This window comes from Brachypodium distachyon, chromosome 5 (genome assembly GCF_000005505.3).
Source record: "Brachypodium distachyon strain Bd21 chromosome 5, Brachypodium_distachyon_v3.0, whole genome shotgun sequence".
Classification (NCBI taxonomy): Eukaryota; Viridiplantae; Streptophyta; class Magnoliopsida; order Poales; family Poaceae; genus Brachypodium; species Brachypodium distachyon.
In genome coordinates this window covers 4,492,408-4,507,977 of record NC_016135.3, presented here as the reverse complement: position 1 = coordinate 4,507,977, position 15,570 = coordinate 4,492,408, and the positions used below count along the sequence as shown (strand labels likewise).

General features: G+C 41.4%; 1 protein-coding gene across 1 annotated transcript; it reads left to right on the top strand.

Moving 5' to 3' along the window:
* Positions 1-1,348: 1,348 nt before the first annotated feature.
* LOC112269299 lies at positions 1,349-3,391 on the top strand. The gene has a single exon (XM_024455770.1). It carries the CDS (start codon positions 1,458-1,460, stop codon positions 2,970-2,972), a length of 1,515 nt encoding a protein of 504 aa, XP_024311538.1. The 5' UTR covers positions 1,349-1,457; the 3' UTR covers positions 2,973-3,391.
* The last annotated feature ends 12,179 nt before the right edge of the window (positions 3,392-15,570 follow it).

Below are 15,570 nucleotides of genomic sequence, written 5' to 3'. Positions count from 1 at the left end.
AACACATTTGAGACAGTTGTTGCAAAAACCATCGGTTTCACTAATTTACGCGCAGAACGACACGCGGTCCGAGCAAGTTTTTGCACATAGCACTGATTCTGTTATTTGGGGCATATAACATCATTTCTGAGAGCTCGGGCCCACATATCGGGTTGACCAGCCCGAACCGCCGTTAGTGCCGTCTGTTAGGGCCGTTTGGACGAGTAAATTGCGCAAACCACCAAATTAGTGATAGTTGTTGCGAAAACCACAGCTAGGTGCCGATGGATCCCAAAAAGCCCCCACCAACAACCTAAAAACCGGTCGCGCCGGACGCCATATGGATGGGCCAAGTGGAGATGCTCTAAGGAACCCGCCTTCCTCCACCCCCCACCCCTCTTCGACGTGCACGAGGGCCGTGTGTTACAGGAACTAGATAATACACCGCGCGTCTCTGCGGGGCTTTTTTTAAATTATTGTAAATATGTGTGCACCAAAGAGAAAAAAATGAAATCAGGAAATGAAGTGCCATGAGTTCCTGTGAATTATGCCTCATAAACAACCAACTGGTCGTCGAGAGGGGAGAAGTTTTACCATTTTAGAGGAAGAATTAGATTTCATAGAAGACTCTCATATCTAATGATAAAATTGTTTGAATGTAAAGCAAATTAAAGTCAGCCCCATACTTAGAATTAAAGATTTTAGACAGCCATGTTCTCACATAATGTGACCGCGGGGGTAGTAGCGATAGCTGCGGCTTCGAGCACCACCAAACTTCATCCACCTGAGCCACCACCAGGGCCTGTCCGGCATCGGTGCGGGTGGCAACACGTCTGGCTGGAGGCGATGGGGTCAGCGTGGGTAGCAACACGTCTGGCCGGAGAGGCCGCTGGACGCGGTCGACGCGCGGACATGAGACCTCCTCTCGATCTCGATCTCGCTCCCGGACCCGTCCACCCACCGCCGGCTGCTGCGCCTCCTCGTCGAGGCCCTCTTCCGTCCTCCTTTACGCGTCCGAGCGCATCAAGTGTTTTTCAGTGAGCCCTCGATCGTATGATTTCCCAATCTACTCTCCTTTCTTGATTTGCACGATCTATGCTGTGTATTTCTACCAATTAAGGGGCACAAGATGACGCGATCGGAAATGTGTTTTATAGGTCGCGGAGGGAGATCGGGTGTTTGGTGCCGACGGCCGGCATTCGGAACGCGTCAGTTGCAAATGGGATTGAAGAGGGGAAGACGGATGATTTGTGTGGTCATAATAAATTTAAGAAAGTTCATATAAAATCAGGTAGCGGGTTCTCCTTCCTAAATATAGAAGATTCTGTCCGTTCCGGTTCCACCGCACATCAAATCCGATCCAGTAACTAATTCGCGTGCCAGACGAACAGCTCCGCCTGCCTATTTAGAACAAATTACACCTCCCGCTTTACCGGCCGGACCACAAACCAGATCCGATCGCGATCGAGGCTGCGGCCATGGCGATGCTGCGTCGTGTCCGGCGGCGCAAGAGCGAGAGTACTGCGGAGGACCGCCTGAGCGCGCTCCCCGACGATCTGATCCGCGTCATAACAAACAAGCTGGACACCCGCACGGCGCTGGCGACGGCGGCCCTCGCCAGGCGATGGGCGCGCATCCCTCGCGAGCGGCCGGCGCTGGACCTGAGGGTCAGCGACATACTCCCGCCGCACTACAGCCGGAGTGTCGCCCTCCGCCAGCGCCACCTGCCACGCGACGAGGCTACGGCCACCATGCTCGACGCTCTCATGTCCAGATGCGAGTCCCTTGCCATGACGGCCTTCATCCACGGCGTCACCAACTTAATTATCTTGCCACACCACGGCCGCCGGCGCACCAAGACCCTGCGTCTCGAGTTCTTCCAGACGTCCGACGGCGGCTGCGTCAACCGCCTGATCGCTGCCGCGGTCGGCGCATGGGGAGTGACAGATCTCGAGGTCGTCGTCCTCAGGTCCACGCCGCCGGCCGTGTACAGCTTCATCGTCCCCGACGACAACCTCAAGTCGCGCATCCGCAGCCTGACCATGGGCAAGCACTCTGCGTTCCCGCCAGACCTGCACAGCTACGGCGCGCTCACCACGCTCGTCTTGCGAGACATGCCCGCTTCGACGCCCCACGAAGCGTACCCGATGCTGTTGAACGAGTGCCCATGGCTGCAGGTCCTGCACCTCAAATACTGCCTCTGCGCGGAGATTTGCAGCATTGTGGTGTTTGACGCGCCGTGTTCACAGCTGGGGGAGCTCGTCCTGGAAGAGTGCTCCTTCCTGGTGATCGACCTGCGAGACCTCCCAATGCTTGCTCGCCTGGCGTGCCGCCTAACCGACACCGTCAGGGTCGAATTCGGCTCGCTCCCCAGCCTCATGCACACCAACCTCACCTTCTGTCTAGAAGATTATTCCATAGTTGAGACCAAGGGTAATGATAAGTTGGACCAGTTCCTCAGTACGTCCCCCGCCATGACAAACCTCCTCATCCGCTTCACTGGGCTCAGAAGATGGGTTGTGCCCAAGCCTCCCGACAAGCCATTGCTCCACCTTAAAAGGCTCCTTGTCGCTGACCTGCCTTTGAATTGGGACGTCTCATGGCCACGCGGCCTCCTCATGGCTGCTCCGTCTCTCGAGGTCCTGCACATCCATGTGCCTCACTCGGAGGAGCCCGAGCCCGAATACCGCTACGGGAGCATGCTCATTCGTGTATGGAAATTACGCCCTCAGCTTGGGCACCATCACCTCAAGGAGTTGGTCATGCTTGGCTTCCAGCAGCGCCACGCAGTGTTTCTCAAGTATCTCGTGAGCGTGTGCACCTTCTTGCGACGCATTGTTCTGTGCAGGGATGGTCATGTCCGATACAATGGTCTCTGGGACTGGGAGATGGTCGGCCAGCAAGCATGTCCGTGGAGCGTTGATGATGAAATGGTGGTGAAAACAATGATCAACTCTGGGCCCAACCCTCTCGTTCAACTCATCTTGAGATGACTCTCTCTTTATGTATGGTATTCCCTAGTAATCTTGCAATGCGCGTCGCAATAAGTTCAACAAAAACATATGGGTCTGTCTATCCCCTAGGCGCCTGTTTTGTGTCTTTAAACCAGACGCCTGGTTTATTTTGTAAAACCAGACACTTTTTTACAAGCCATTGATCTAAGGTTTAGTGGACAAAAACAAAATAGCATCTTCATATGGTTTTCCCTCCAATAATTGTTGACTGGGCTATTTTCTGCGCCCTTACACCCCAAACACGCCAAAAGGAAATGACTGCATGAACTGGCTCTGTATATTGGATTCAAAAGCAAAAATACACAAAAGGATAACATAATCTGATGAACAAACAAAATGAAGATTAAAGCTAACAAACCATTCAACACAGTGGAAAACAGAAGCAGAGCTTAGATGCTCATAACTTAACCAAGTGCTTTTACTAAGTTTGCTAGCTGCTACTGTATTCCCTCTTTCCTAAATTTTCACAATGGCTGGATCAGTAAGCAGCACCTCATGAGTGTAACTTCTCGTCAGAATAATAAAAGCTCGACTAAGCCCAAGATCTGCAATATTCAGCAGCTTCTCCTTGTCGACCAACAAGTTTTGTGGGTTTATATCCCTATACAGTCAAGAAGCACCATATCAGCGACAAATGCAATCTTGTATGACGCTGACAGGTACAGCAACACAAATTAGAAAACAAGAACCAGATATCCCCCCGCTCTCCCTGCTCCAGTAACCAGCTATCCACGAGTACCAGGACATGTTCCGCAACAAAGAGATAGTTTTCTTTATCCAAACAAAATCATCTTACTGATGAAGTGAAACAACATATGCTATTCATAGGTACCCCTGTATGTAGACAACTCACAAAATTTCCCTTCAACTTCACACAAGAGCTCACTGGAACATAGGTAACTACCAAAAACAAATACTGAATACTAGTGGTGCTTGCTGAACACTTATCCATGTACGCATTCCCAAATAGAATCTGCCGAGGCATGTAGATAGTACAAATAACCTTTATTTTCCCCTGACAACTACCAGCTACTACACAAAAGCAGGCATCAAGTATGAATATGTAATGGTTTGAAAAACTTCTTGAACTCATATGTGATATGGTTTTGAAAAAATTCACACAAGACCACATTCACACCAAATATAAATCATGCAAAGCCATGCATGTTATCCTGTGTTAAAACGTTGCAGTTTTGTTTATAGATCATCATCAGTCTTCAGTTTATAGATCAAGAAAAGGGTACAACTCAACAAACTGATAATAAAACTCAAAGCTAGGCTTTCAATTCATAGGTAAAACATACAGTGGAGATAGATTAATGAGCAGCTAGCTAGCAGCAGGACCTAAAATGAAAGGGAAACATAGACTTCAGAAATGCATACCTCAAACACCAAGGGGATTTTCATGTGTCAAAGCAGCAGAAATTCAGAGAAAAATGTCTTCACATCTGTATTTAGAAAATCAAGTGTCAACAATTTGCCGTGCTACCCCAGATACATCCTATCTTTTCAGCAAACAACATCATCTGTTTTTTCAGTCATCAAACATATAAAAATTCGCTCTCCAATTGTCAAGGACATATGCCCATGACATGTCCTTTCATATACGTTAGGTGACAAAATTAGATGATTGAGAAAACTGATAATTAGCTAACTTAAACCATGCAGGCAGGCTGGCATAAAAATCAATGGGAAACACCTATCATTCAGATGTGAGCTCTTAGATTCCCTGTGCCACACTCCACCCTCCACAGAAATTTGAGGCATATGAAAAAAACCAAAAAATTCACCTTTTGTGACTATTTCTGCATCTAAAAAAACATTCAACAAATAAATCATGAGTGTACTTCAGTGCAGAAATTTCAGCGCAATGAAAAAAACAGTGACAAAACAGTCGAAGGAATGTAACTAAGTTTAAAAGCCAGTGCAATTTTTTTTACTTGCGATTTGACAAAATCTGAGGTTGCAACAGTACGACTCCATTTAAAAAAAAATGCAATGCAATTTGAATGAAATCCATATTAGAAAAACATGAAAAAAATATATGCAGAACCTAAAAATGCGATTGCATTTTGAAAACTTTGGAATTGCAATAGTAGTAATTTAAAAGGTACTGCAATTTGAATAAAATAACTACTGCACATAAACCCAAAACAACACAAAACCTTACAAGGGCAATTGCAAGTTGGAACACTTGAGACTGCAAAAGTTTACTAGTGCAATTAACTTCAAAGTGCACTGCAATTTGACAATGAATATCAAAAGCGCTTAGATTGCAAAATTGCTAAAATGTATAAAGCTTGGATTGCAGTAGAGGAAGCAGTGCAAATAATTTTGAGAAGAAGTGCAATTAATTTAGAAAATCATAGAATATATTCGATAACTAAGAAAACAAAGAGAACATGGATAGAAACGCAATATGTGCAATTGTGGTTTGAAATAGCTGCCATTGAAACAAGAGAAGATGTGCAATTCGAATTAAGGAGTGCAACTTAAAATACATTCCGTGCAAATTTCACTGGTTGGATCTTGGTAAAGCTAGGGTTTGGAAGGTACAGAAAAATATAAAAAAAATCAGGTGCAAGAACAGAACAACTTGGATGCAATTCAAAAATAAATCCATTGCAATTTGAACTTAACTACTGGTGCAAAAAGACTGCAATTCCACTTTGCTACATGTGCAAAAACATAGCAGCTCGGATGCAATTAAAAGAAAAATCCATTGCAATTGCATTTGTAAGAAGAGCTGGGATTGCAATCCTCCTTTGAAAACAATCTCTTGTCCTTTGTTTCACTTCCGAAAAATTTAGACAACAACAACAACAACAACAACAAAGCCTTTAGTCCCAAACAAGTTGGGGTAGGCTAGAGGTGAAACCCATAAAATCTCGCAACCAACTCATGGTTCTGGCACATGGATAGCAAGCTTCCACGCAGCCCTGTCCATGGCTAGTTCTTTGGTGATACTCCAGCCCTTCAGATCTCTCTTTACGGACTCCTCCCATGTCAAGTTTGGTCTACCCCGACCTCTCTTGACATTTTCCGCACGCTTTAGCCGTCCGCTATGCACTGGAGCATCTAAAGGCCTGCGCTGGATATGCCCAAACCATCTTAAACGATGCTGGACAAGCTTCTCTGCAATCGGTGCTACCCCAACCCTGTCTCGAATATCATCATTCCGGACTCGGTCCCTCCTTGAGTGGCCACACATCCACCTCAACATGCGCATCTCCGCCACACCTAACTGTTGAACATGTCGCCTTTTAGTCGGCCAACACTCAGCGCCATACAATATTGCGGGTCGAATCGCCGTCCTATAAAACTTGCCTTTTAGCTTTTGTGGCACTCTTTTGTCACAAAGAATGCCAGAAGCTTGGCGCCACTCCATCCATCCGGCTTTGATTCGATGGTTCACATCTTCATCGATGTCCCCATCCTTTTGCAGCATTGACCCCAAATATCGAAAGGTGTCCTTCTGAGGCACTACCTGCCCATCAAGGCTAACCTCCTCCTCCTCCTCGGGCGTAGTAGTACTGAAACCGCACTTCATGTACTCGGTTTTAGTTCTACTAAGTCTAAACCCTTTGGATTCCAAGGTTTGTCTCCAAAGCTCTAACTTCCTATTGACCCCTGTCCGACTATCATCGACTAGCACCACATCATCCGCAAAGAGCATACACCATGGGATATCTCCTTGTATATCCCTTGTGACCTCATCCATCACCAAATCAAAAAGATAAGGGCTCAAAGCTGACCCCTAGTGCAGTCCTATTTTAATCGGGAAGTCATCAGTGTCGCCATCACTTGTTCGAACACTTGTCACAACATTATCGTACATGTCCTTGATGAGGGTAATGTACTTTGCTGGGACTTTGTGTTTCTCTAAGGCCCACCACATGACATTTCGCGGTATCTTATCGTAGGCCTTCTCCAAGTCAATGAACACCATATGCAGGTCCTTCTTTTGCTCCTTGTATCTCTCTATAAGTTGTCGTACCAAGAAAATGGCTTCCATGGTCGACCTCCCAGGCATGAAACCAAACTGATTTTTGGTCACGCTTGTCATACGTCTTAAGCGGTGCTCAATGACTCTCTCCCATAGCTTCATTGTATCTATTTGTGTTCAAAAACAAAGGACAATTGCACAGTATTGATTATAAAAATTCAGTATCTGCATAGAACACCTAACAGTATCTGTAACGTTCACTTTGGATTAGAACAACTCTGGCATCATAACACCTACTAGCGTTCTACTCCCTCCGTGCCATAATAAGAGGCACGCACGCATCCTTAGATCATCAATTTAACTAACAATATATAAATTAAATGGTTAAAAAATTATATCATTAAAAAGTTCTTTCAATGATGTAACTTTTGTTAAGAAAAATCAATATTTAATTAGTCAAATTGATAATCTAGGATTACGTATGTGCCTCTTATTATGGGGACGGAGGGAGAAGAAAAATGTGCCCAAAAATTGAATTTAGATAGCCAGCTCTATTTTTGTCAAAGATTCAAATTAACATAATTAATGAATGGTCAAAAAACTAAAATTGCAAGCGGGAACACTGGGAATTGCAAATATTTGAGTGCTGCAAATAAAGTAAAATGGCAGTGCAATTGCAGTGGAAAACACAAGCAGAGCTTAGATGCCCATATTAGCACATGTAACTCGGATATAAGACAGATGAAACAACACATAGCCCAATTACGGGTTTACAGTAACTACAAAACCACCTCGCATTTACAGGTTTGCTCAATTAGCTAAAACAACAGAGAAAGGGTCAGAGCGTCAGAGAAATTACTCATGAACAAAATTAGATCGAGTTGACAGAAGTTTGACATACATGCATGCACAATTAGATACACAAAAGTGAGCAGCACACAGGACCTACATGCATGCTCCCCAGTTAGCTACACAAAAATGAACATGCACAAGGCTACCTCATCTAACACATGAGCATCGGGAAATCAGCACCTCTGTTCATTGGGTTGTTCATTTGCATACACAGCCCACAACCCAAACATAATATACACACCCAGTGCTTTCACCACCTCTAAATCAATTTGAAACACATAACTTTAGTACAGAGTTCAATCCACGGCACTAGAGCAACCAAAACGCCATTCCCGCTATGGTAGAGAAGAACAACTCACAGAACAAAAGGAGATACCGACGCCGACGAATAGAGGATGGAGTTCCTGTCTTCGCCTACCACATCATCCGGCGGAAACAGCAAAAATCAGCTGCAGAAAAGGGGAAATCTCGAGCAACAAAAACGACCCATAAGAAGGCAAAACCAAATTAGAATATGAGATGGAGGATTCACCAGAAATGGTGAGCAAAACTATCGCGCCCACGAGTAGAAACACAGCCCCTGCACTGCCTGCGACTCGACGCATTCGCCCGAAAAAAAACCAACCAAAAATCAGCAGCAGCACAGCGACTAAGCGCAAACCATTTCGGCAGGAGAACTCACCGCTCAAAAAATCACAGATCTCACCGCCGGCGAGCATGAATCCAAACCCCACCTCACCTCCCCTCTGCTTCGCACGAGCAGGGGAGAAATCAGAGCGCCAGACCCCAACAGAACAAATCAAAGCAAGCCATTAGAGAGATATGGAAAGGGAAGAGGAGCTCATGTACCGGATAGCTGCCCTCGAGCAAAACTCCCGCCGGCGACGAGACGAGACCTCTCGTCTCTCTCCCCTCCCACCTCCATGCCCTATCCTCAAGAGACTCGACTTCAGGAGAAAGGGAGACAGGACGGCATGGAGCAGAAAAAAGAAACCGAAAACAAAAGCCCAACAAAAATTTACACGAATCGTAAAGAAAGATCCAACGGACCAGAAATCGCCTGCTTTCTTCAAAAAAGCAGGCGCCCGTGCGCTAGCAAAACCGAAAACATATAACATGCTTATTAGCAACTGACTTCATTAATGCATTGGCACATTATATATGCTTATGCCCTGGAACATGAATGCAAAAACTCATCTCTAGAGGGCAAGCCCTTGGACACAAAAAATTATCCAATGAACTTGAGAAAACAAAGCAAATATAAGCTCTTGTTTACAGCCATGATCATTTCCTTCTCCAACGAAATATGGATGTTCCATTCATGCATGCTCGTTATAGTCGATATCAACAACCTTTGTCAAAAAAGATGTCAATTAATATGTTTACAAACTACAACCTAATTCACCGCAACTTATATAGTTATATGATGACCACACTATTTCACATTCTTATTTCCTTACTATGTCATCCTTCAATGCCATCTCGGTACTTGCATGGAAGGCAAACAGTGGATTTTATGAAATAGTATCTTATGAGCATATTTATAGTATCATTATTGTCGTTTACAGGTTTCCATGCAAATGCGATCTATAAATATCAAACTCCTGTTGTTATTCAGTTGATACGAACCGATCCAATTGTCCAGATGACCTCATTCGTTGAATCCTAAATAGACTGCAGCATAGTGCGTCGATTGAGCTCGACGCGCAAGGTTTCTTAACAGTACCGAACTTTCTTGTACAGTTAAATCTTCTTTGTAACTGTGTTGTGTTCTCTTGATGTAATGTGTATATTTATCCCTCTTAATACTCATAGTATAAGGCACACAAAGGTTTTAGTGCACCGACTTGCAGTTTGTAAGGGAAGCAGGCAGTGACACCCTTGAAACTTTCTTATCGTTCACAAAACCCAACTCTGCTTCATGTGCTCGTGGTTTCAGAAAATAAGGGCATCGTATCTTAACAAACACAGCAGTGATAATTAAGAAAAAACAAAAGTATGCCTTTAATACAATCTAAAAAATTAAAGATCCAACACAATGCTTTCTGTTTCAAAATCCATGACTTGATTGGTCTTCAATAATTCTCTCTGGAATTTACAATGTATAATTTTGTAAGAGGTGTGATATGTGATTGCTAATACGGATTCTCTTCTATTGCGGCCTGACTATGTGTCACCTATGGGCTATGGAAATGCAGAAGGATAAGTTGGCCAAGTCAGAATTGGAGGAATTGTCTGAAACATCATTTTGAATAAAGAAAATGACAAAGTGGTGGTAAGTAAGGATGCCTTTTTTTTTAGAAAAGGGTGTGTATTAATTAAGAAACGAGTTGCATACAATCATTCGTGACGTGGCTCAACACGCTGGAAGGCACATCATTACTTAACACACCCCCAACACAACTCTTACTACAAAAACTAGCCAACTCATGAGCTACCACATTGTTCTCACGTTTCGTAAACTGAAAACAGATACCCGGATCAAAAGTAGTAGCATGAAGAATGTCTCCCACCACATAACAGGTAGCCGAACAATTCGGCAGCGAGGAGTTGAGGGCCTGGATCAAGAAGCTACAGTCGCTTTCCACAACCATGGGCGATAAGGAATGCTGCCTAGCGATTTTGATACCCTGCAGGCAAGCGATACTCTCAGCCATCTCAGCAGAAGGACAATATTTAATGACATCCACTGCAGATTTATATTAATGAGTTTCATTTACATTCCATTTAAGTTTCATTGACGTATCACTGAAATTAGAAAGTTTGTTGATTTTTCGTTGGTGTCTTTGATTATCATTAACGCATGGGAATTTCATTGGACTACTAAGCGTGTGTTTGGAACAATTTCAGCTCCACATATTTGGTGGAGCTGGACATTCATAGTTCCACTTTTCGTGGAGCTGGAGTTGTAAGTACTTGGAAAATGTTTTGTAGTTTTATCTTATTTCATTTTTGTCCCTAAAAAAATCTTATTTCATTTTTGAATTTATCATAACCCCAGCTTCACAAAAAAATGAAGCTAACAATGACCTGCTCCACCAACTCCGTAAAGCTGAAGCTGTCTCAAACACACCCTAACATGTCAAAATTTTCAATGATCTATCAGTAAAACATAAATGGAGTGTCATTGAAACATTAATGAAATTTCAGTGATATATATCATGAAGTTTCAGACTTCAACAAAACATCGATCAAACCACCGATTGAAACTTTAGTGTCTCAATGGAACTTTCGTATAAAGTTTCTATCAGATAGGAATAGATTCAATGGATGTTGATTGAAACATTAGTGTTTTTTTTGACTGAAAACAGTAGGAGAGGCTCCTACTGTGGTATATTAATTATCAGATGTTTACAAAGTACAAATATACATCCAGGGACATGCCCCTGTTATTTTAAAGTCTGTCTATCAAAACAGAAAACGAAGATGAAAGGGACCGAGGCACCCTAAAGCCAAGAAGAGTAAGATCAGCTTTAAATTTGTGGAGCTAGCCTCGAAAACTAGCACGATCCCTCTCAAAAATTAGTTTGTTCCTTATCTTCCATATATTCCAAGCAGCAATAGAAAATACTTCAAAGAAGAGAGGATTATTGAATTGAACTTTGGCTTAAGGGAGGGCTTCAACACAGGAGGAACCAACAGGCCAAGCTATGCCAAGATGCTGCCAACATCTTTTACTGAAAGTGCATTCTAAAAACAGATGATTTAAAGTTTCTTCACATCCATCATGGCATAGCACACAAACCAGGCTTGAGTCAATAACATAATTTCTTCTGGAAAGCATATTTCTGGTATTCAGTCTGTCACTACGCAAAAGCCAGGTAAACACCTTCACCTTGAGAGTAACCTTTGATTTCCAAATCCACTTGAACGGTGAAGGAGGGTTAATTCTTCTTAAGCAAAAGTAATAAATTTTCTAGCAGAAAAGGGATAACCCCAAGTAGGACTCCATTCATCTTTTCTGAACAAAGAAACATCAGCTGCAATAATAAGCTCATCCAATTCATGCATTTCATTCAAAGCTTCTGGAGAAATAGGAGTGTAGAACCCAGTAGAAATAGATCCAAGGTTGCAAACATTTTCAATGGATATGTCCTCATCTTTGACATATGAGTAAAGGCAAGCAAACTTTGTATCAATAGGAACATTATCAGACCAAGTATCTTTTCACAATAAGATTGAGTCTCCCATTCCTGGTTTGCAATTAGAGATTCCTCTAAACAAAGGTATTAACTTTAAAATTGTTTTCCACCAAAAAGAGCCAACGGGATTCATTGCGTGTGGCACCCCTGCTAATAATAAATTTCCCACAAAAGATTTACCCAGGAGATATCTTCTTTATTAAAGAATTTGAAAAGATGTTTCAGAAGTAATCCTTGATTCTTTATCCTCAGGTTTATCACTCCAAGTCCTCCTTGTTTTTTTGGGTCTACACACCTTGTCCCATGCAACTAAAGCATTATTAGAATCTCCATTGGTTGTTTTCTTACTCCACAGACACCTCCTTCTGATCTTATCTATATGATCCACAATTCTGACAGGCAGTTGTAGTGAGCACATTGTGTATGTTGCCAAAGAGGATAAAACAGAATTGATAATGGTCAGTTTTCCTCCATAAGACAATAAAGTTGTTGTAGTTGACATCCTTCTCTCAATTATGTCAACTAAAGGGAGAAAATCAGTCACATTTGACTATGTAGTCCCTAAAGGTAATTTTTTTTTAGGCTATCCCTAAAGGTAATCCAAGATAGGTAAAAGGCATGGCTGCCACAGTACATCCAAATATGTCAGCAAGCTCAGTTGCTGTATCTGCATGAAGATTGATAGGAATTAAATTGGACTTGTGAAAATTAATTTTGAGCCTACTAGATGAAGCATATTTTTGCAGAATCTCTTTAAGATGTCTAAGCTGATCCTCCTCTGCAGGCAATACAAGGATAGTATCATCTGCATACTGAATGATTGGAAAAGGTCCCTCTCTTGGAAAGGGAGATTTAAATTTCCAAGTTGATGTTCTTTATTGATGATAGCCTATAACAGATCAGCAGCAAGAACAAATAACAAAGGAGAAAGAGGGTCTCCTTGCCTAACACCCCTTAAGCATTTAAAACTTTTCCCAGGAACCCCATTGAGGAGAACAGATGATTGTCCGAGGACAGAATAATCCTGATCCAGTTTATCCAAGTTTCATCAAAGCCCATATGTTCTAGCATTTCCAGAATAACATCATGCTCAATCATGTCAAAAGCTTTTGCAAAATCTAGCTTAAGCATCACCACTTCTCTGCCTGGAGATTGACATTGATGCAAGTACTCAAAGGCCCAAGCAAGACAATCTTGTATAGATCTTCCCTTAATAAAGCCATATTGGTTTGTATGAACAATATCTAGAATCTTCTTTTGCAATATGTGTGCAATGATTTTTGTCAACGGTTTGAGACAACAATTTAAAAGAGAAATTGGTCGATAATCATTCGGACCCATAGGGTTAAGCTCCTTTGGGATTAATGTAATGAGGGAGTTATTTAGACTTACTAAGTTAATCTTTCCTTCCTAAAAGTCTTTGATAACCTTATAAATATCCTTAGCTATAATATCCCAGCAAGTTTTGAGAAAGCCATCTAGGCCGGGAGCTTTATCAATAGGAATTTTCTTGAGAGCATTATCAATTTCCTCCTTGGAGAAAGGAGTTGAAAGAACTTCAAGCCCATCCACTCTCTTAATCAGCTCATCTAGATCAAAAAGCATTGAGTGATCATCAGATTCTCCAAGTCTCTGTTTATAAGACTGGAATAAAACTTCAGCTTTTTCCTCATGCAGCTCTACCACCTGCCCATCAGGAAGTTGTAATGAAGCAATTGCATTTCTTCTATGTCTCTCAGTAGCCATATTTTCATCTCCAAATTGTGTCCATCTAATTGTGCAGCGCTTTTTCTAGTATTCATTTTGATAGGAATGAAGTTTAATAATGTGTTTTTTCAGAATTTTTCTAAAGTTCCTTTCAGGAGTTGACAAAACTCTGATCTCCTCAATACTATCCAAGTGGGCAAGTACCTTATTGCAATTACCAATTAACAGAGATAATTTGGATAAAGCTCTACTCCAATGTTTAAGAGTTCTTCTGACATTTTTCAGTTTTCCCATAAGACAAGCATCTGACGATTTAGCATAAACAGGGATTTGCCAGGCTGAAGCCACAGTATCTTTAAATCCAGCATGATGGATCCAAAAGTTTTCAAACCTAAAAAGCTTTGTTCTAGGAATGCTAGTCTCAACTGTCATCAGAAGACACAGGACGTGCTAAAACTTTCACCGAGGTGTTAGGAAAATTATGAGTCCAATGAGAAGAAGTGAAAACCCATCTAATTGTTCCAGCAAAGGAGAGTCTTGCATATTACTCCAAGTATAAGTCATACCCTTTATAGGAATCTCAATCAGCTCAAAGACTCTTATAATGTCATTAATAGCAGCATGTCTTCAGTATTTACTCCTGGCCTATTTCTGTTTTCATTGAAACGTTAGTGTTTCAAAGAAACTTTCATATATATTGTCAATGAAAACATCAGCGAAATTTCGATAATATACCAATGAAGTTTTAGACTTCAACGAAACATCGATCAAACCACCAATTGAAACTTTAGTGTCTCGATGGAACTTTCACATAAAGTTTCAATCATATGGGAATAAATTCAATGGTAATGCATTGAAACATTGGTGTTTCAAAGAAACTTTCATATATATGGTCAATGAAAGCATAAATGGAGTTTCACTGAAACATCAATGAAATTTCATATTACAATGATGCATCAATGAAGTTTCAGCCTTCAACAAAAACATCGATCAAACCACCGATTGAAACTTTAGAGTCTCAAATGGAACTTTCGTATAATGTTTCAATCATATAGGAATAAATTCAATGATTGTAGATTGAAACATTAGTGTTTCAAAAATTATGGTGTTTTCAAAGAAACTTTCATAAATGTATGAAGTTTCAAAGATTATGGTGTTTCAAAGAAACTTTCATAAATGGAGTTTCATTGAAACATCAATGAAATTTCAATGATATATCAATGAAGTTTCAGACTTCAACAAAACATCGATCAAATCACCGATTGAAACTTTACTGTCTCAATTGAACTTTCATATAAAGTTTCAATCATATAGCAATAAATTCAATGGGTGTGGATTGAAACATTAGTGTTTCAAAGGAACTTTAATATATATGGTCAATGAAAACGTAAATGGGGTTTCACTGAAACATAAGTGAAATTTTGATGATATATCAATAAAGTTTCAGACTTTAGTGAAACATCGATCAAACCACTGATTGAAACTTTCGTGTCTCAATGGAACTTTCATATAAAGTTTCAATCATGTAGGAAAAAATTTAGTGGTTCTGAATTGGAGCATTAGTGTTTCAAAGAAACTTTCATATATATGGACAATGAAAACATTAGTGTCTCAATGAAACTTGTGCATCAATAATAGTTCAATGGTTGCTCTTGAAATAATTTAGTTTCTCAATAAAACATTATTGACAATCGTAACATTTCTAATATAACTGTAATGATATATGAATAATTCGATGGTTGTGGATTGGTGTCTCAATCAAACTTTTATATATAATTTTAATCATATAGAAAAAAATTCAATGGTTGCTGATTGAACCATTAGCGTTTCAGTGATTGCCGATTGAAACATTAGTGCTTCAATGGAACTTTCATATACTCCCTCCGTCCAATAAAAGATGTCTCAACTTTAACTATATTTGAATGCATTT

Coding starts and splice junctions, on each gene's coding strand:
- LOC112269299 (XM_024455770.1), top strand. CDS start 1,458: ATGGCGATGCTGCGTCGTGTCCGGCGGCGCAAGAGCGAGAGTACTGCG.